The 20,396-nt window shown below is 36.8% G+C and overlaps 1 protein-coding gene and 1 pseudogene across 1 annotated transcript; one reads left to right on the forward strand and one right to left on the reverse strand.

The window, feature by feature from the left end:
• The first annotated feature begins 715 nt into the window (after window positions 1-715).
• On the forward strand, window positions 716-8,372 carry LOC106428556 (annotated as a pseudogene).
• Window positions 8,373-10,840: 2,468 nt separating this feature from the next.
• On the reverse strand, window positions 10,841-17,442 carry LOC106428558 (DDT domain-containing protein PTM). Its single transcript, XM_013869311.3, has 10 exons — window positions 17,259-17,442; window positions 16,306-17,160; window positions 15,218-15,904; window positions 14,086-15,004; window positions 13,598-13,877; window positions 13,383-13,507; window positions 12,831-13,297; window positions 12,700-12,728; window positions 11,954-12,430; window positions 10,841-11,862 (listed from the first exon to the last, which is right to left on the reverse strand). The coding sequence occupies exons 2-10, from the start codon at window positions 17,085-17,087 to the stop codon at window positions 11,018-11,020; spliced, it is 4,611 nt and encodes a 1,536-aa protein (XP_013724765.2). The 5' UTR covers window positions 17,088-17,160; window positions 17,259-17,442; the 3' UTR covers window positions 10,841-11,017.
• Window positions 17,443-20,396: the final 2,954 nt, after the last annotated feature.

Genomic DNA, 20,396 nt, shown 5'->3' on the forward strand with positions numbered 1-20,396 from the left:
CTCTTATTTGTGGTCATAATTTTCATTTTATATGCATTGACCAATGGCTTCGTACAAACACAAACTGCTGAATATGTAGGGAAAATAATCTATGATTCCACCTTCAATATGATTAATAACATGGAATATCATGTTTTAATTTCCAAGTTTATTTGTGTAGTATTTTCTACTTTGTTTTTCTCATTTTCAGAAAAAAATAATTAATAATTTATCCTCATTAATAAATATTTTCCATTCACACTATTATTTTATTATATAAAAACAAATAACATCAATAAAAACAAATAATACATGACAAAAAAAATAAGATTCTACATAAAATTAAAGTACAAATGCCGAGACTATTTTATACAATTCACAACTTTCTTACTATCTACCTACACTATTTAAAACATAAAACCATTAGCAACACCATGAATACAAATATTGCTTCATCATTTAACATATAACTAAAATTTTCAAAATACCATCCACCAATCAAGATATACTACATCAAAGAAAAACTAAATTACAACAATATATAGCCGCTCCGTGCATAGCGTGGACAAACAAACCACTAGTTAGTATAAATAGATGTTTTACTCACCTAAGGTAGATTTATTGTAACATGTAACACTTATATTTTAGTTATGAATAAATTTGAATATGGGGATAAAAATAAAAAAAAAATGACATTTTTGATGGCAGAAAATCAGAAGTTTGGTAATTAATTCTTCCGATCAGTTCTCCAATAAAAGACATTTCTGGAAATTCAAAAAGGAAAGTCGTCTTTCCCTTTCTCTGAATAATAACCTTCCTAATCTTCCACCTTTCGAATCCAATAAATTCGACAACCCAATTTCACCCGTTTCCAGATTAGGGTTCCGACGATCTGCAGCTGCCGTCGTCTCGTCGTGTATAGATCCAGTTTAGCGAGGTGGATCTGAGGAAACGTTTCGACCATGAGCGGGATGAGAGGTCTCTCCGTCTTCATAAGCGACATCCGAAATTGCCAGAACAAGGAAGCCGAGCGACTCCGCGTCGACAAGGAGCTCGGTAACATCCGTACATGCTTCAAAAACGACAAGGTTTTGGTCTCCTTTTTGTTTCTCTCTAGAAAATAAAAAAATCTTAAAATCCATCTGTGTTTCGAGTTAGTTTTAGAGTTTGCTTGGCTTCTCTAGAATTTGTGTAGAACATTAGTTTACTTTTATGTCCTAGTTATTTCATTAATTAGCATTTTGTTTTGCGACGTCCACTATCCAAATTGGATAAGTATATGATGAATATATCACCCTCAGCTAACTTGTCCATTTCGCGGTTCAGATTTGAAGTGAATCAGCATGCATTCGTGATTAAATTTTTCGTGTATGGATAGGGGTTGACACCATATAAGAAGAAGAAGTATGTGTGGAAAATGCTTTATATACATATGCTCGGTTACGATGTTGATTTTGGTCATATGGAGGCGGTTTCTCTTATATCTGCGCCAAAGTATCCTGAAAAGCAGGTATTCTCATTTGCCTAAGAAAAGGGAAATATGTAGTGTTACTTGTTAGACTAGGAATATATTGTCAAGGTGGAAATTAAGCAAAATGTCAATTAGATATCCCAGTTTTGTTATTTTCATGCTTTTTTTTTTAACTGAGTTCAAATTTTCATCCATGGATATAGGTTGGTTACATTGTCACATCGTGCTTGCTCAATGAGAATCATGATTTTTTGAGGTTGGCAATAAATGCAGTCCGAAACGACATTATTGGACGGAATGAGACTTATCAATGCCTTGCATTGACTTTGGTAAGCGCTCTTTCATCCCCATTATATGTTGATGTCTTATCTTTCAGTTTCAGCTTATGATATGTAGTTTAGTATTTCAACACAAGGGTCATTGAGTATATTTTTGTGCATCGTGCTTATTATTTCAGCCATCTTCGGCATTAAATGATGCTTGCTTTTGTACCGTCCTGTGCTCAATTTCCTCTGTAGGTTGGAAATATTGGTGGACGAGAATTTGCAGAGTCGTTGGCACCTGATGTTCAAAAGTTACTAGTAAGTGACTTGGTAGTGATGCATGTCTTCCATATAAGTACGTAACAGTTGAACTTATGGGCTTCTTTGCTTTATAGATTTCTAGCAGTTGCAGGCCTCTTGTAAGGAAAAAGGCTGCACTTTGCCTGCTACGGTTGTTCAGGAAAAATCCTGACGTTGTCAACGCTGATGGCTGGTGCGTATTAAATACTCTTTTATTTCAGTTTATAGATGTGCCTTTTATATTCTCGTCTTCGTATGCTTACAGGGCAGATCGTATGGCGCAACTGTTGGATGAACGTGATCTTGGTGTCTTGACATCTTCGATGAGTCTTCTGGTATCTTTGGTATCCAATGACTATGAGGGGTACTCGAGTTGTCTACCCAAATGTGTCAAAATATTAGAACGCCTTGCTAGGAATCAGGATGTTCCTCAGGAGTACACATACTATGGTATCCCATCTCCTTGGCTCCAGGTTTGTATTAACTCGCGTTACTGATTCTTGTTTACCTAGCTTTACCGCCTTACATTACCCTGGACTTCACATTTTAGCTGAAATAGTTTTTGAAATTGATGCTTGCACATTTTTATTCGTGGTTCTTTAAGTGTTATCTTGGCTACTTACATGTCTTTTGGTTAGCATAGGTGAAAACGATGAGGGCTCTTCAGTATTTTCCAACAATTGAAGACCCCAGCACTAGAAGATCCCTTTTCGAGGTTCAATTTGTTCCAAAAAACTTGCTTACATACATTTAAAAAAAAAATCAGCCTCATAATATTTTCTATGTAAATTTCAGGTCCTACAACGGATACTGATGGGGACAGATGTTGTTAAAAATGTGAACAAGAACAATGCGTCTCACGCTGTGCTCTTTGAAGCTCTATCTTTGGTAAGATTTCCAGGCAGATAATTAGCGTAAAGTTTATGCCATGAAATTCATTGATGCAGTTTTCCTTTTTGCCCATCTCCTTGGCATGTCTCAACTCCTTTTTGCCAAGACATCTGAACCCAAAACAGAATGCTGACTAGTGCATGGACGTTTTCCTTTTGATTCTGTTTATTAAGGAAATAGCTAGTTTTAAATATTTGGTAAATGATTTACTTGCTTGTCTATCTTCCGTTTACCTTCTTTTTGCTTTCCTTTTAAACATACCCTATCCTTCATCGATTCACTGCAATTTTGCGTAAAAGTTTTTGTACTGTTTTGCTTAAACGTTTGGTACTAATTGTTTATCATGAATGTATGATTTTGAGTATTTTAACCTGTTAATATGTTGTTCCGGTATAGGTCATGCATCTCAATGCTGAGAAGGAAATGATGTCACAGTGTGTTGCTCTCCTAGGAAAATTTATTTCTGTACGTGAGCCCAACATCAGATATCTAGGCTTGGTGAGTTTTTATATACTGGTTTCCTGCTTGTAAAGCCGAGCTAGAACTCTGTGCACTGTTTGTGGTGGATCATCTATTAGTTGGCCATAATGATGCATTACTTGCAACACTGCAGGAGAATATGACACGAATGCTGATGATCACAGATGCCCAAGATATCATAAAGAAGCACCAGCCTCAGATAATCACCTCTTTGAAGGACCCTGATATAAGGTTGATTTTGTTTTTCACTATATCAATATGAGCTAATTCAGTCACGAACACTGGTTGCAGTTCATAACTTCCGTGGTAGTGTCAATCGAAATCAATTCGATTCGATTTGGGTTGTAGATATGCAACTTAAAACTAAATTGTGAATTTGTTTCCCTATAATCTTCAGTAAAGCAACATCTTCTTGACATATACTCCTGGTATCCTGTGTTAAATAGTTATTGGTATATTTATTTATATTAGCAATTCTTATTGAGTAGTATCAGAACTATTAGATAGTACACTTTGTATGATATAAATCATCACTGTGACCATATTGAGTGAGTACCAAACATTAAACTTACCGTTCGCAATTGAAACTGTCTTCCGCAATTTATAGTTGTAAATTTGTAAAGAGTTAATAATTATATATGTACTTGTATATATATTTATAAAGAGAGAGATATCCTACTTCCTTGTCATTTGATTCAATACTTTTCCCATGTTTGTTTCATATTTTTGTATGCTGACCAGGATTGCCTTCCTGCAGTATTCGTAGGCGAGCTCTTGATCTGCTTTATGGAATGTGTGATGTGTCAAATGCAAAGGGTATAGTCGAATAGCTGTTACAGGTAATTTTTGTTAAGATTGATATTTCCTTTACCTATGGTTTTCCTTTTGCGTGAGATGTTTAATAGAAGTTCAATACGAAAAAATATAATGCAGTATCTTAGCACTGCTGAGTTCTCCATGCGTGAGGAATTATCACTTAAAGCTGCTATTCTCGCTGAGAAATTTGCTCCTGATCTATCTTGGTAAGGATTCAATCTAATATGTACATCACTTTGAGATGCACACAATAACATTATGAAGCATTAACCAATCGTTATGATTATCAACACGATAAATCTGATCAATCTTTTGTACGGAACATGATTCCTGTGATGTTGATCAGGTATGTAGATGTGATCCTTCAGTTGATTGATAACGCGGGAGATTTTGTTAGTGATGACATTTGGTTTCGTGTGGTGCAATTTGTTACAAATAATGAAGACCTGCAGGTAATGAAGATTTGTTACAAGAAATCTGTTTTATATATTCGTTTAGTGGCATTCTTAACTTGCTTTAGAATTTCTTCAATGTGTCAGCCTTATGCAGCATCAAAAGTAAGAGAATATATGGACAAGATTGCGATACATGAGACAATGGTGAAGGTTCGTATGCCCTTAAATTTTAGAATTAGCTCTTTCTATTGCAGAATGTGGTAACTTGTGATTCTTATATTCTCATTTTCGTAATGCTAGCTAAATTGCAAAGCACAGTTTCTACATTTTCAAACTTTGAAACGATTCTTTACCATTTGAATGGTATGCGAATTTCAGAGTTTAGAGTAAGTTATATTTCAATACATGTTTCAGGTCAGTGCTTATATTTTGGGGGAGTATGGTCACCTTCTTGCTAGACGACCTGGATGTAGTGCAAGAGAGCTCTTTGGCATTTTACATGAGAAGCTTCCCACTGTATCGTAAGCAAATCTAAACGATGCATGGTGTTTTTTCTTTCCTTTGGGTAATTTTTAGTTGCTGTACCTTAGCCACCGTTGTCTTTTCTCAGGAGTCCAACCATTCCTCTTCTTCTCTCGACATATGCAAAGCTTCTTATGCACGCTCAACCTCCAGACATAGAATTGCAAAAGCAGATTTGGAATGTATTTAAGAAGTGAGAGTTCCGAACCTTGTTATTCATCCCAGGAGTTCTGCTTGTCATGTTATATGCTCTACTTTTCTTATTAAAGTTTTATGTTGGCAGATATGAGAGTAGTATTGATGTGGAGATACAACAGCGAGCAGTTGAATATTTTGAATTGAGTAAAAAAGGGGCTGCCTTGATGGATGTATTGGCCGAGATGCCAAAATTTCCTGAGCGCCAGGTTTGTTGTTTTGTTTCCTGGTGTTTAAGCAGCTTATCTGGTAATTTTTTTTTAGGCTTTCAATAATGGTGATGTGATGTTGAAAATTTTCGTCTTTCCATAGTCATCATTGATAAAAAAGGTGGAAGATGTTGAAGATACTGCAGACCAGAGTGCGATCAAGCTTAGAGCGCAACAGCTACCTTCAAATGCTTTGGTTTTGGCTGACCCACAGCCTGTTAATGGGACACCCCCGCCTTTGAAGGTTCCAAGCATAAGTGGAATCAAAGTGGGTATTTCCTCCAATTGGGTCCAAATAAAGGAGACATTTTTTCACCACATATCTTCTGACGGTCCCTTTATCTTTGTTGTGTATGTAGCTGGACCACGAGTCAGCATCCCAGACTCAATCTCAGCCAAATGGCGATTTGAGTAAAGTACAGTCACAAATTCCATCAGCAGATCTCCTTGGCGAGATGGTCGATCCTCTGGCAATAGAGGCTCCGCCGGTAGACATGGGGAGCCACCAACGTGTTTACAGAGAGGAGGACGGAATTCCAGATGAAGTTGATGGCACAGCCATCGTACCTATTGGTGACCAAGCAAACAAGGTTGAGGTATGTTTAGCTCTTTCCTTTACTCTCTTTGGCGTTGTAGGGGATAAACATTGATGAAATGCTATATCTAAACAACTTTAGCTAATTGTTTCGACTTTCTAAAGTCAGTCATTTTCTGTATCAGTCATTTGCCTTGTAAGTGACTTGCGTTTTAATCTCAGTTCAGCATAACTGATAGGTTGTTATCCTACATTCTGAAGAGCGGGCACATAACTGACTTGTCATATCTAACATAGTATCCATTTACCTTTTATGTACATCTAATTGTTTTTTGCAATCATACTCTCCATTTAGATCCTTGTTATTGTTTTCTTATTTGTTTTTCTTTTCTTAAACAGCCGATTGGAAATATCACCGAGAGATTCAATGCTTTATGTTTGAAAGATAGTGGTGTCTTATATGAGGATCCTTATATTCAGGTTTGATTTCTTCTTTTGTCAACTCCTTTCTCTTTGTATTTGGTTATCTGTTTCACATATGGCGAACTTTTACTTTTTGTGGTCTACTTTGAATGGTGAAGATCACAATACTCTATTTTAATTCATGGTTACAATGATCTAACATTCTAAAAAATGTTGGTACTCTCTCAGATTGGTGTGAAAGCTGAATGGCGAGGACACCATGGAAGACTTGTCCTCTTCTTGGGAAATAAAGTTACTTCTCCACTTACGTCTGTTCAAGCTCTAATACTACCCCCTGCTCATTTAAAACTGGAACTGTCTCTTGTACCTGATACCATTCCTCCTCGAGCACAGGTACTTATATATACACACATATATATATAGGTTAAACTGATCCTAATATTTTTCTATCAATTTTTATGTTACCTGTTTCTTATGGTCTTAGGTACAATGTCCACTCGAAGTGATGAACATCCGTCCTAGCAGGGATGTTGCGGTTTTGGATTTCTCCTACAAGTTTGGTACAAGCATGGTAGTTACTGAATCATTGGATAAGACGATATGATAGCTTGTTTACAGACAGGGTTTCTTGTTCGCCTCTCTCTGACTTCTCGTCTCTCTTATAGGTCAGTGCCAAATTACGCCTCCCAGCAGTCTTGAATAAGTTTCTTCAACCTCTACAGTTGACATCTGAAGAGTTCTTCCCACAATGGAGATCACTTTCAGGACCACCATTGAAACTTCAAGAAGTTGTATGTATTCCTGAATGAAATTCATACGCTACTAATGTCTCGTTTGCGTCATTAAATGAAACTGCAATTTCCCGCAGGTTAGAGGTGTAAGACCTCTTTCTCTTTCGGAAATGGAAAATCTATTCAACAGTTTCCGGGTGACGATATGCCCCGGGCTTGTAAGCATCTCTTTTAATATAATATCTATCTAAAAGTTTCCGGGTGATCATATGCTGACCTTAATATATATAATTACGTGGTCTGATGTAGGATCCCAACCCTAATAATCTAGTGGCAAGCACAACCTTCTACTCAGAAAACACAAGACCCATGCTCTGTTTGGTGAGATTTAGTAATCGAAGTTCCAACCTGGGTGTTTCTTTCTCCATCTCAACGTGTTCGTATTTTTCTTCAATCGCAGGCAAGGATTGAAACAGACCCAGCGGACAGGACCCAACTGCGGTTGACTGTAGCCTCAGGAGATTCAACCCTTACATTTGAGTATGATAATCGTCTCTTCCACTAACACAATCAGCCCTAAACTTCATGATAAGAACACAACTCTTCCATTCCATGATTGGCTGATTTTACCTTCGTCTATACAGGTTGAAAGAATTCATTAAAGAACAATTAATCGCCATCCCGATGGGCTCTCGAGCTCTGGTTCCAGCGGTGCCAGTACCAGCTGCACCTTTAGCTCAACCGCCTAGCCCAGCGGTGGATGCTAATGATCCAGGAGCTATGTTAGCGGGCTTACTTTGATTCAACCTGGTAAGACAAACGCTTACAGTGGCACGATGTGAAGATCATCGTTGATATGCAAAGAGTAAAATCAGAAGATGTGAGAGGGCTTGCAGAGGCAGAGTAAGAGTGAGCTTAGTTTTGATCCAAATGCCTGTGTCCGTCTATTTGTGAGTTTGGTCTGTAGTTTTGCATTCTTTATGCACACATTTTGTATTGCGAGGTCTTTTGGGTGTGTATCCTCTTTTATCTTTTCTCAGTGATCTTTTACTTAGGCTTTGTTATGTTCCTCCTTTCTAAAATTCTTGAGTTCGATACCAAATTACATATATACATGTAGAGCTTGTGGGGTTATTATAATTATAATATTCAATTTGTATCATTGCTTTTAGAGGTCTTTGTATCTTTGCGGTGGTAAATGTTTAGAAGCGATATTTCTTGAGCTTTGAGAATTCCTAGCCGTTTTGTTAGCTTGAAAACATCAACAATTTGTCATCGCAAGCTCAGGCCGCACATTCTGATTCACTCACACCACATAAACCGGTTCTTTAATGAATCGGTTCTCAACAAATAATATGAGTGATTTACACCCAAGATCTGTGAGTTTTCATTATACTCTTGGCTCTAACCGGTGACTTATGGAATTAATGAGAACAATGAATTTCTATTCATTTCTTAAATATTTACATCATCTACTAGGAATATTGATTACATATAATTCTCGAGTATTCTTTTCATTTAAAAAAAAAAGTATTCTTTATAAAAATAAGTAGGAAGAAAAGTAGTAATTGTTCTTTTCCATTTTTTTGTTCTTTTTTCAAATAAGCCATAAAAAATTCATTTCCTGTAAAAAAAATAGTGATTTGGGGTCAGTAATATAGGTATAGCTTTTTTTCTGCTGATAGTAGCTTCAACTCTCTATGTTAGTTCAGAAAAAGAAAGAAGAACTAGCAGACTAATAATCCAACTCCTTCCACAATGGAGGTCTTCTATGAGAGGATGAACTACAGAGAGATTCGAAATGCGATGGCTTCTCATTAGACAATGTTACAACATCCTAGTTTGTGGTATATAATGAAAGGTTTAAGAAAATCAATTTGGCTATCTAAGTCATTAAATTGCGTTTACCTTTTCAGACATACATCGGCTTCGAACCCTAGAGGTAAGCATGATGAGCTGGAGTAGTATAAGGATGGATGTGATTCGCGATATCGTGTGAGTGAGGCCAAAGCACGAGAAAAAATCATGTGGTGATTGCATGGTTAGTAAACAAGACTATAGGGTTCCGAAAAATTAACGCATCATCCATCATACAAAATGGAATCCACGAGCCGAGAGAGCGGCCGTGGAATGCCCATTAGTCCGTTACAATTGTGATTGGGTGAGAAAGTTTTGGTACCGTGTTTAAAGACTTTCTCCCTGCTGAGAACATGGTTGTTGCTGTAAAAGTTCTAAACATGCAAAGACATGGAGCAATGAAGAGTTTTATGACAGAATGTGAATCCCTCAAGGACATAAGGCATCATAATCTTGTGAAACTGTTGACGGCTTTTTTGAGTACTGATTTTCAAGGAAACGAGTTCAGAACTCTCATCTATGAGTTATGCCTAATGGAAGCATTGACATGTGGCTGCACCTGGAGGAAGTGGAAGAGATTCGTAAGCCTTCAAGAACCTTGACGCTTCTTGAAAGGCTCAATATTTCTGTAGATGTTGCTTCTGTTTTAGACTATGTTCATTGTTATGACCTATCACTGCGATATAAAACCAAGCAACATCCTCCTAGACGATGATTTGACTGCCCATGTTAGCGATTTTGGCCTCGCTCGTCTTCCATTCAAGTTCGATCAAGAGTCCTTTTTGAACCAACTAAGCTCAGCTGATGTTAGAGGAACCATGTCGCACCAGGTAATATTATCACACATCTCAAATGTTCAATGAAAAAAAAATATTTTTGTTTCACTACAATCTTGTTTCTATGAATTAATACCATTAATATGGAGTGGATCTTGTTCAGAATATGGAGTGGGAGGACAACCATTAATACATGGCGATGTGTATAGTTTTGGAGTTCTGCTTTTGGAAATGTTCACCGGAAAACGACCAACTGATGAGTTATTTGGTGGATACTTTACGCTCCACGGCTACATCAAATCTGCGTTGCTAGAGAGTGTTGGATATTGCAGACAAATCGATTTTTCACAATGGTCTCAGAGTCGGTTTCCCTATTGCTGTGTGCAGGGCACAGATTTTGGAGGTGGGACTTAGGTGCTGTCAAGAACCACGGACGAACCGGATAGAAGCTTGAGTGAAGCTACAAAGGAGTTGATCTCTATCAGAGAGAAGTTCTTTAAAGCCAGAAGAACAGCAAGACGTTGAAGTGTTTATGGTTTTACTCTACAGACTTAGAAACCTACTTAAAAGTTTATTCTGAGGCCTCTAAAATATCGTTTGCATAATGTGGTTTTGCTCTTTTATGTACTCATATGCTTGCAGACTGTTGTTTATGAATGCTTGTTATTTGCAGACGACAAATGAATGTTGTGTTACTAGCTTGTAAAATATCGTTTACATAATGTGTTTTTGCTCCTTGTGCCATGTTTGCTTGTTAGTTATTTCACTCGATTCTTTTTTTTCTTTTTTGCGGAAAAAGGCAGGAAACAGAGTTGGAGATTGCCTTTTCCTTGGCATTTCTTTACTGCATGAACCTTACAGGCGTTTTTAAAAAAGCGCTGTCCAGGTCGAACTGACTTAGGAAAAGAAATTCGTACATAGCAGAAAACAAGGACTCCACTCTTATGAAGCTATGCACGTCGATGTCGTCGAAAACCCATGACATAACACAACTATATGAAGAAAACACGTATCCATTATATATACCACGAAAAACCCATAAAGAAATTACAAGCTCATCCGCCATAATAAGCCAACTGAGGAAACGAATCATTGTGTCAAGGAAAAACAAAGAATGTCGCAAGTCAATTTGGCGGAAGAGACCCACAAAGCCAGAGTCCAGCTACTGCTACTGCTACTGCCACTCACGGCACTGACCACAGCTCCAGCTAGTTCCGGGGAAGGACAATGGTTCCTCCCATGGAGAGCAGTGAGAATGTATTAGCAATCCACAGACCGTGCAGAACAGATCAGGCACTGGCTCAATCTGCGAACATCTCTGACATGGCCCCATCTCTTCATATTCTTCTTCTGTTGTTTCTCCTTGAGGGTTAATTACTGGAACATCCTTATCTCCATTGATCTCACCCTGACCATTGCTATCATCGGCTGTTAGCAACTCGGTCAATGAGAAATAGGTCTGAGGTTCAAATTCCATGTCCTCGTAGTCGAATAGTAGCTCGCCAGACGCATCCCAGTCCGAGACAACAGGCAAAGCTTGCTCGGCTTCTTCGGGTTTCACCATAGGCTGTGGCTCGGCATTACAGTCCTCTCGTTTCGCTTGTCTTCTCACTGGTAGCTTCTGAGGACCAGGTCCAGGTGCAGAAGCACCCGTGTTCCACTCAAGATCGAAATTAGTTGGTGTGATTTGTTCAACTTTGGAAACTGATACCAGAAGCGGATCATCCTCGGGGAAAAAAGCGTCCATAGGTGGAAACATAGGAGTAGCAGGCATAGGAGTAGAAGGTTTCGAGTCTTGTTGTTCTGACATTCTTTCCGAATCAGAATCCAACCCGGAGCTTCCTTGCCTTTGTTTCTGGTTCTTGAAGACTAATCTTTTGATCTCCTTCTGTTCTCTGAGTTTTGGATCGATGTAAGGGCATTCAGGTTGTCGTATACGACGACATTTGCAACATTTGAACCCAACCACTTCAGGAATTTGTGACTCCTCCAGCTTAACAGCTTCAGTGTGGAACCACTCTGCATTTGAAGATTCAGATACATTGATATGAAAAGGCATTCAAGAAATAAGAACTTGGAAAAAGGTTACTGAGTAAATGATTCTGCTTACTTTCGCATTTTGTACAGTGAATATACGTCAACCCAGGATTGTACGGCTTCTGGCAGAGCCCACAAACCGGTTCCAGATTGGGTTTATCTGATCTTCCAGCCAAGAGAATGTTTTGTTTCCTGAAATCAACGCCTGTGTCCTCCAAGTTCTTTTTCCTCCACATGATTCCACAGGACAATGTCTTCGGTTTATTATTGGATGCAACAGCGGAAGCAGGAGCGACTTGTTTGATTCCAGAAGGCTTCTCCTGTGTTTTCTGGGATGATAACTGTTGACTAGGAGGCTTAATCTTAATGACTGGAGTGACTATACTTTGATGTCGTCCGGTGATCGTGAGCTGGGGTGTTGTCGGTTGTCTGTGGTTGATATTTGTTGGAAGACGAGTTTTTGCAAGATAGCACTTTTTGCAGGTGACTACAACTTCAATTTTTCCATTTGTGTGTTGCGATTTCCAAGTGCACTCATTGTGACAAAATCCTGAAAAAAAAGACATGACAATCCACATTTCAGTACAAACTGACTCATAATGAAATTATACAACAGAAATTTACAGTCCCAAGCAAGCTTTGCCAAGCATGTGATCAAACTTTTATTCTTGATCTAAACTCTAATCAAGTATAGCACTTAGTGTTTCTTCTTGAACTAAAGAAACAGTCATCAGGTTAGCAAGTCAGATACCAGCAACTTGCATTTCTAGTTACCATACTAAATGCAAAACTAGAAAGAGTAAGAGGGAGGTTTTGTACCTTGGCAGGAACTGCATGTTGTTGTATCCCTGCCAACATGTCACATAGTGGGAAGAGAAAATTAGTGAGATACACAATTAAAGTGACAGTGTAAAACAATCCTTCGAGAGGTAAAGAAAACAAAAGATTACCGCAGCAGAACATCATGATAACATGACGCACAAGAACATTTCTCCATGTTGTCCCTCCTTGAGGCTATATATGAAAATAAGTCAGTGCGGGAAGCTTTCAGCTGCTTTTTCTGCAGCTTCGATAATTTATCTGATGGCTTCTTGGTTGGTGGCATTGGTACTCTATGCAAGCTCTCTTCAAATTCTTTGATCAGGTATAAGGGAACACGTGCTTCCTGAAACCAATACTTTTCATTTCCATCTTGGGTTTTCTCGACCTCGATTATGTTCTTCATGACTCGTGATGGCAGATGCTTTTGATTTCCAAAGAAAACTCCGTAGCTAACCTTGGTATCACTAATCTTTTTGTCACATATTCGAGCATTTCTAAAAACGTTGGCATCTGTCTCTAGGCCTTTGACATCCTGGAGATTTTGCTCTGGCCTTACAAGTTCACTCCACCTTATACTCATATCCAGATACCTTACCTGGCCCAAAAATTTGATTGAATCTCAGAAACGCAACAACGAAAAATACAAACTACAACAGAAACCATAAAATATAGACACAAACCTGAAGAGCAAGCTGAGATATGTTCTTGCTACTTTCAACTGCAGCTTTCCAAATAGACCGTCTACTTCTCTTAGGGATGTAAGAAGCATCACCATAACTAAATCCAGATATCTTTTTAGAACCGCCTAATAAGAAACAAAGAATGATAATTTAGTGGAATAAATTAGGATTTTCAGTGTGGTGGCGCAATCGGAAAATTAAACAAACAAGTATACCTTGACAAGCTGCTTTCCTTATTGCTGACTGTGACAAAACTGCTTTCGAAAGTATAACTTTTGATAACTTCCCTCCTCTCCACCAAGTAAAGCTATCATCTTCAGAACCTTCAGCTGTAACTTCAGCGAGGTTCCTTTGCCTCCTCCTACCAGGTCCACGTTTCTGTGCAACCACAACAGTAAGCGGAGCACTTGGGAACATAGAGAGTTCTATTAACCAATCGTCCATCAGTTTAAACCAATCGGTTGACAGAGCAATACTGCAAATATTTTCCTCAAGCTGCAACCAAGATAAACAACCCACATTGAGATGTTAGAGAACAAGATAAATTCGATGAGACAACCATTAGTATATCATAATATAGTGTCGACTATCAGATTTAATCTAGAGAAAAATAGACCAAGAGTGTTCCAATGTTTTAAGAAACAAAAAGGAGAGTATATAAGAAGTGTATTAACCAAGAAAATTATTATAAAGAACTACTCACTTCAAGTAGGAGTGCCTTTACGGCTTTGCATGTTGAGGCTTCCTCTACCTGCTTACGCCACTGTTTTCTGAGAGTTTCACTGAGAAATGGGCCGGCAGTCAGACCACGCAAGCTTTCCTCTAGATATAGAGCATATGCTGCAATACTTGAAAGCACTCCATCCCCATTCCTTAGAGGAAAAAGTCCACTGAAGATCTTCATAGCACCCTTAGTGGCACCCGATACAGCTGCATTTAACATGCATCCTCTCTTGCTTGCAGATGTGAGTTTGCAAGAATGACACCAACCACACCTCTCTCTGGTAATTTCCTTTTTATCAGGACTTGGCCAGAAGAAACGTGAAGCTACTAATGAAAATGCTTTCATCTGCACTAAGATGTTATTTGATGCAGCTTTCTTGGCAGTACTGTACTTGCGAAGATCAGGTTCATGGGCTTCCTCTGATGTTAGATCAGCCAAAGTGGCAGCAGCCGATACAGCCAACTCCCCGTTTGTGTAATGATTATTGTACGCTTGGGGTTTAAATAACAAGCCGGAGTATGTAACACCAGCAGCCAATTTCTTCTCATGCATTCCACTTGAACCTTCTATAACACCATTTCGAGTATTACTCAAAGCAGATGTCGGTAGGTCAAACACAGTTTGGATGTCGTTTCTACCGGAAATATTTGCACCATCGGACTTGATCTCTGTAACCTTGGCATCCACTTTATCCTTTGCCTCATCTAAACCAATATCTCTTTCTCTCAAAGAGAAAATAATACCTTCCGGAAGTTCCCAGTATTGGGCGATCGCTTTGCAAATATCCAGATATTCTAGCGCATGGCTTGATGCTGATAAAAGCACTCGTACAACTTTTGATAAGTCATTGACGCTGTAGTACTTTACAGCTGTATCTCCATTGACAGATACGTTAAGCCTGTGATTTAAGATAAACATCAGTGTCAGAGCAAGAAAATTAAAGCAATTTAAGTGTTCTAGCCTCTTGCCGGGACAAAAGGTTGGCAAATATGTCTAGAACCTAGTCAATCCTAAATAACCAACGCTAGCAGGGGCATATGATTGAAAGATCAGCTCTTTAACTCCAATTAAATGCATAAAACATATATGAATTAAGGCATCGAAAACATACACCAGCAAGTGATTGCAAGTACCCAAGAAGAGCCGCCCATGAGGATCCATTCCAAACTGTACAGCTCCTCTAAGTGAGGTTCCATGAGCAATCTTCGGCCCCTTTTTGTTGATAGAGCACTCTGGACAAAACCATGGCCCGTCTGGTATATACATTTTCACCACACCAATGCATCTTGAGTGATATGCTAAAGGACATCCATCACAACAAAGCAAAGTCCCATCCATTCCACAAATCCTACATTCATCGCTGTTTTCATCCATATCTGAGTTAACTTCATTTGAACCAAAATTTTTAGACGCGTTTGCTGAGCTTATCCCATGCTTTATTGGGACCATATCTGTAGCCCCTTTCTCCATGCAAGCTGAGGTTTTAGAGAATCTGGGGTGGACCCGTCTAGGTCTGCTTTCAGGAAGATTAGTGGCAATTCTGTCAGGATCAAATCCAATTTCAGATTCTTCACGTGCATCTATTTCGCTTCTTAGATCTACCACATCAAAGATATCATCACAAAGAATTTGCAGAATCTTCAATTTCATCCCAACGGGTAAAGAATAATACTCCATTTCCAGGACAAATTTGTAAAACCAATTCCACTGAGGCCCACTTGCATGCGCCATTGCAGTTAAGTATTGAACCAAATAAACAGGCCAAGTTAGCACATCGAGCAAGCTCCAATCAATGCACCTGCAGACGGCCAAGTAACAAAATTTGTGAGATGCTATCAACTAAACAGGTGGGTATCCTACAACAAGCTCTTTCATCCATTTGCACTGGTAGAAAAGTGCAAGTCCCTTCCTTCCTTTATAACCACCGCCAAAAAAAAACTTCCTACTAACAGCTATAAGAGATTTGGGTGAATAGGCATTAAATGATAACACAATTCTTAAGCTTGAGGTGAAAAACTAATTTAAACATATGCAAATATCTAGAGTCCTTGTGGTTAAGATACCCAATAACCTAATATGCTATTTCGTAAGATGGTTTTTACACAATGAAACCAGTAAAACATTAGCTATGAAGGTAAAACAGAAGCTTTCAAAATAAGGGAAATTTATACGAAAGCTATAAAATCTAGTTGCACTTACTTCAAGCATTTTGAAGCCAGGTCAGACTCGTCTGCGGAGAGTCTCTCAAGATGACCCTTCAATGCCCGCATCAAGGCCACATGAACAGAATCCAACAAAGAATTTGGTCCTGAGAATCTCAACGCTCCCACAAAATCATCCAGTTCAAATGGGCAGATATACAGCTGAAAACTGAACGACCTTAAGAACCCGTACACAGAAAAGAGATGTACCACAGCATCCTCTGGGATACCAACTGTTCCTGATGAAGGTGGTAAATCAACAGGCAGAAGAACAGGAGCATCATTTTCAAAAACTGAACCTCTCTCGTCTTCACAATCAGAGGATTCTGAATCACCATCTTCACATTCTGCCTCAGAAGTTGAGGCCTTGACTCCATTCCCTTTGTTCTCCGGGTGATTTTTGTTCTTTTTCACCTCCTTCTTCACAATGAGTTTATCTAGCTTACTCCTTCGAAGGCATAGCTCATCTTCCAAGCTGCTACAATCCTCAATAAGAAAAGGACGAAGATCACCACTTTCCATATCCTCAAAATCACCATCTTCGTATTCCACTCTGTATAAACCAGTCTCGTAAGACACTATCTTCCCTAGAAAAGCTCCATCTTTGCCGAAATCTTTCAGCACATAACGACCCAGAAGAGATATCGGCACAGCCGGCTCCACTTCCGAAACCTGCTTCTTCCCTCGATTGTTCAATTTCGCATTAGGCGTTCGATTATCAACCTCTAGTTTCTGGCGTTTCCTCGGTCTCCCCCTTGGTCGAGGAACCTTCGCCTCCATTACCACAACCTAACCTAATCCCAAATCGACTTCCTTAGATTTGAATCAACCGAATCTAAGATCCAAGAGATTCCTGCACACCGGAGAGAGAGAGAGAGAGATAGAAAGAGATGAATCTAGAAACGTGAACCATTAAGAAGACCTGACATAGCCTTTGAGATTTTGATTTACCAAGTGAAGGATTGATAAAGAATGGAGAATGATTGATTGATGAAAGCTTGCTAGAGTCCGAGAACCGCCATTAACGATGTACTTCGAGGGGATGTGACGATTCCAAGAGATAGAGAGAAGAAGCGAAGCACACAGAGAAACGATGAGCCCTAATCTTACGCACAATGGCCAAAACAAAAGAAGAAGATTTTACAGGGCGAGTTCGACTCGGTAATCGGGTTATTGGGCCCTGACCCGTTGTTTTTTTTTTCTTTTACCAATTCGGTTTATCATTTTCTAAGGGCTTATTAGTGAGACAAAATTATTTGATACTAGGGTCCGTCGGGTAGAAAGTTATTATAAAAACTATTTCATATGATTTTATATAAATTTATGAAGCATTTAAATCATTATAGAAAATGATATTATAGATAAATAAATAATGAAACGAATTTTGAGATCATATTGTTATTTTTAATAAGGGTTTGAATTAAAATGATAGTATCCTTCATTATTCTCAATTTTTAGAGACTACAAAATTAATAAACTAATTCATAAAATGTAATAATATATATAATATTATTTTTATATTCAATTTGACATAATAAAAAATATAAAATATAAATAAATAATACTAAATTTATTTCAAGAAAATTTAAGTAGACTTCAAACCGTTAAGTTTAATTATAGATAAATTTGTGAATTTAATTATATAAATATTAAAATCAAATCCATTACATATTTGAATATAGGCCAAATTGGCTGGAAAACCACAAATACAAAGATAATTAGGAATCCATGCAAACAAAATGTTATTTAGGTAACCGGATAGCTGAAGCAAAGTGAAGTTACCTTATTGTCCAAATCGATTTGCACGTAGGGTAGATAGGTCCATTGTTTATTATAGGTAGGCATCCAATAGTAGAATTAGAAAGGTATTATAGGGAAGTAGTTATGTGTCAGAAGAGTGTCCGAAAATATAATTTTTACTAAATATCAAACATTAGCACGAGAGTGTGTTGTATGTAACGGTTCAATATTAAAATTTAAAGCTAATTCTAGTTTTACTTTCACTCTCTCGATACTAATCAATAAACTCTAATTACTAAATCTTAAACCAAAAATTAAATCATAAACCCAAATATTAAAATCTAAACTGACCCTAACTTTACTCTCACTCTCTAAATACTAAACCATAAACTATAATCACTAAACCTTAGGCTAAAAATTAAACCCTAAACCCAAAAATAAATTTTAAACTCAAATATCAAAATTTAATGTTGATCCTAATTTCACTTCTGCCTTCTAAATACCAAACCATAAATCCTAATCACTAAACTTTAAATCCAAATATAAATCATAAACCCAAATAGAATGAAACAAAATAAATATCATAGTACACATTTGTAAAATTATGAAATGTCTATGACTAAGGAATTTTTTATTGATTATTATTTTAATAATGAACACACATGTTTACCCCGAGATAAACGAGTGCATACATCACTAAAATAATAGTCAATAAAAATTTATCAAGTCATTTTGTTTATAAAAAAAAAATTAATCATAAAGTTAATTACCGAAGAAAGGAAAAAACATTGACATTGTTAATTCAGTCAACAATTGTTAGCAAAATCTTAAACCCTAAGTTGCAAACTCTAAACCCTAGAGGGTGAACCCTAAATCCTACTTTAAAGAGTGAACTCTAAGGTTTAAGGTTTACGGTTTAGTTAACGGTGTTAACAATGTTAATATTTTTTTGACAATTAATATTATTTTTTATTAATTTTTCATAAATGGAATATACTTAACAAATCTTTATTAATTATTGTTTTAATAGTGAATGCACGTGTTCATACTAAGAAGTCAAAAGTTTTTAAAATTTTTATTAATAGTATTTAGAATCTGATAAAAATGAAAGTGAATTAAAGAAAAAAAATCAGGATGTAGAGAGAGATGGAGAGAAAGATAGAGAGGGAGAAACAATAGGAAAGCGAGATGTGATGTATATAACAACTAGATGACATAATACACTCTAGCTAGTAGGGTTATTACCGTGAATTAGAAATGTTAACAGTACCCTCTCCACTTAGCTAATCTATATTATTAAAGTTGAAGTACACATTGAGATTGTTTGGCAATATGGATAGTAGTTAAAAAAATAATACTGTTTGGAAACATAGATAGCAGTAAGCTAAGAAAAAAAAATGGGCTTATGCTACTAAAATTTTGAAAGTCTATTACATTATATTAAAAAATAACAGGTCTATGTTACTTGATATATATATTCAAATCAAAATAATAATTTAAAATTAATTTATATCAAAAATTCATTCAAAAATATACATATATTCAAAATTTGATTTTTGCTAACATATTTTCCAATAACTATTATAAAAATGTTTTCAATATATATAATAAAAATACAATACAAAGCTCAATTTCAAATACCAACTTAAATTATGGTTTTTATATTTCACATTAAATTTAAAAATATAATATATGTGATTATTTATATGATTGTACGTATAAAATGTTATTAATTATAAGAAAACTTATTTGATGGTACATATAAAATACGATTAATTATATGATAACACATATATTGTAACCTATGATGACACATATAGGATATATATATATATATATATACAATAGTGATTAGGGGTGGGCGTTCGGGTTCGTTTTCAGGTCTTTTTAGGATTTCATGTCCAGTTCAGATCTTTAAGGATTTGGTTCGAAATTGGATAACCAATTTAAATAGGTTTGGTTTAAATATTTGGATAGAGAATTAATAATTATTTACGTATTTTTGGAGTTTTGAGTATTTTTTAACTATTTAAGATATTTACGTTTGATTATTTGTATATATTTTCAAGCATTTTTATGCAAACTTAAAAGTATCATATATATTTTGGATGTCTTTATATATATTAAATCAAAAAATAATTAATATATATAAGTATATAAATCTATTTTGGATACCCAAAATACTTCAGTTTGGATCGGATTATCTTTCAGTTCTTCAAATACCAAAATTTTGAATAATTCAGATATTTAATCAATTCCGGTTCGGATTTAGTACTACTTATTCGGATTGGGATCAGTTCGATTCTTCGAATTCGAGTTTTTTGCCCAACCTTAAATAGTGACATAAAA

Source organism: Brassica napus, chromosome A1, assembly GCF_020379485.1.
Source record: "Brassica napus cultivar Da-Ae chromosome A1, Da-Ae, whole genome shotgun sequence".
In the NCBI taxonomy this organism is placed as follows: Eukaryota; Viridiplantae; Streptophyta; class Magnoliopsida; order Brassicales; family Brassicaceae; genus Brassica; species Brassica napus.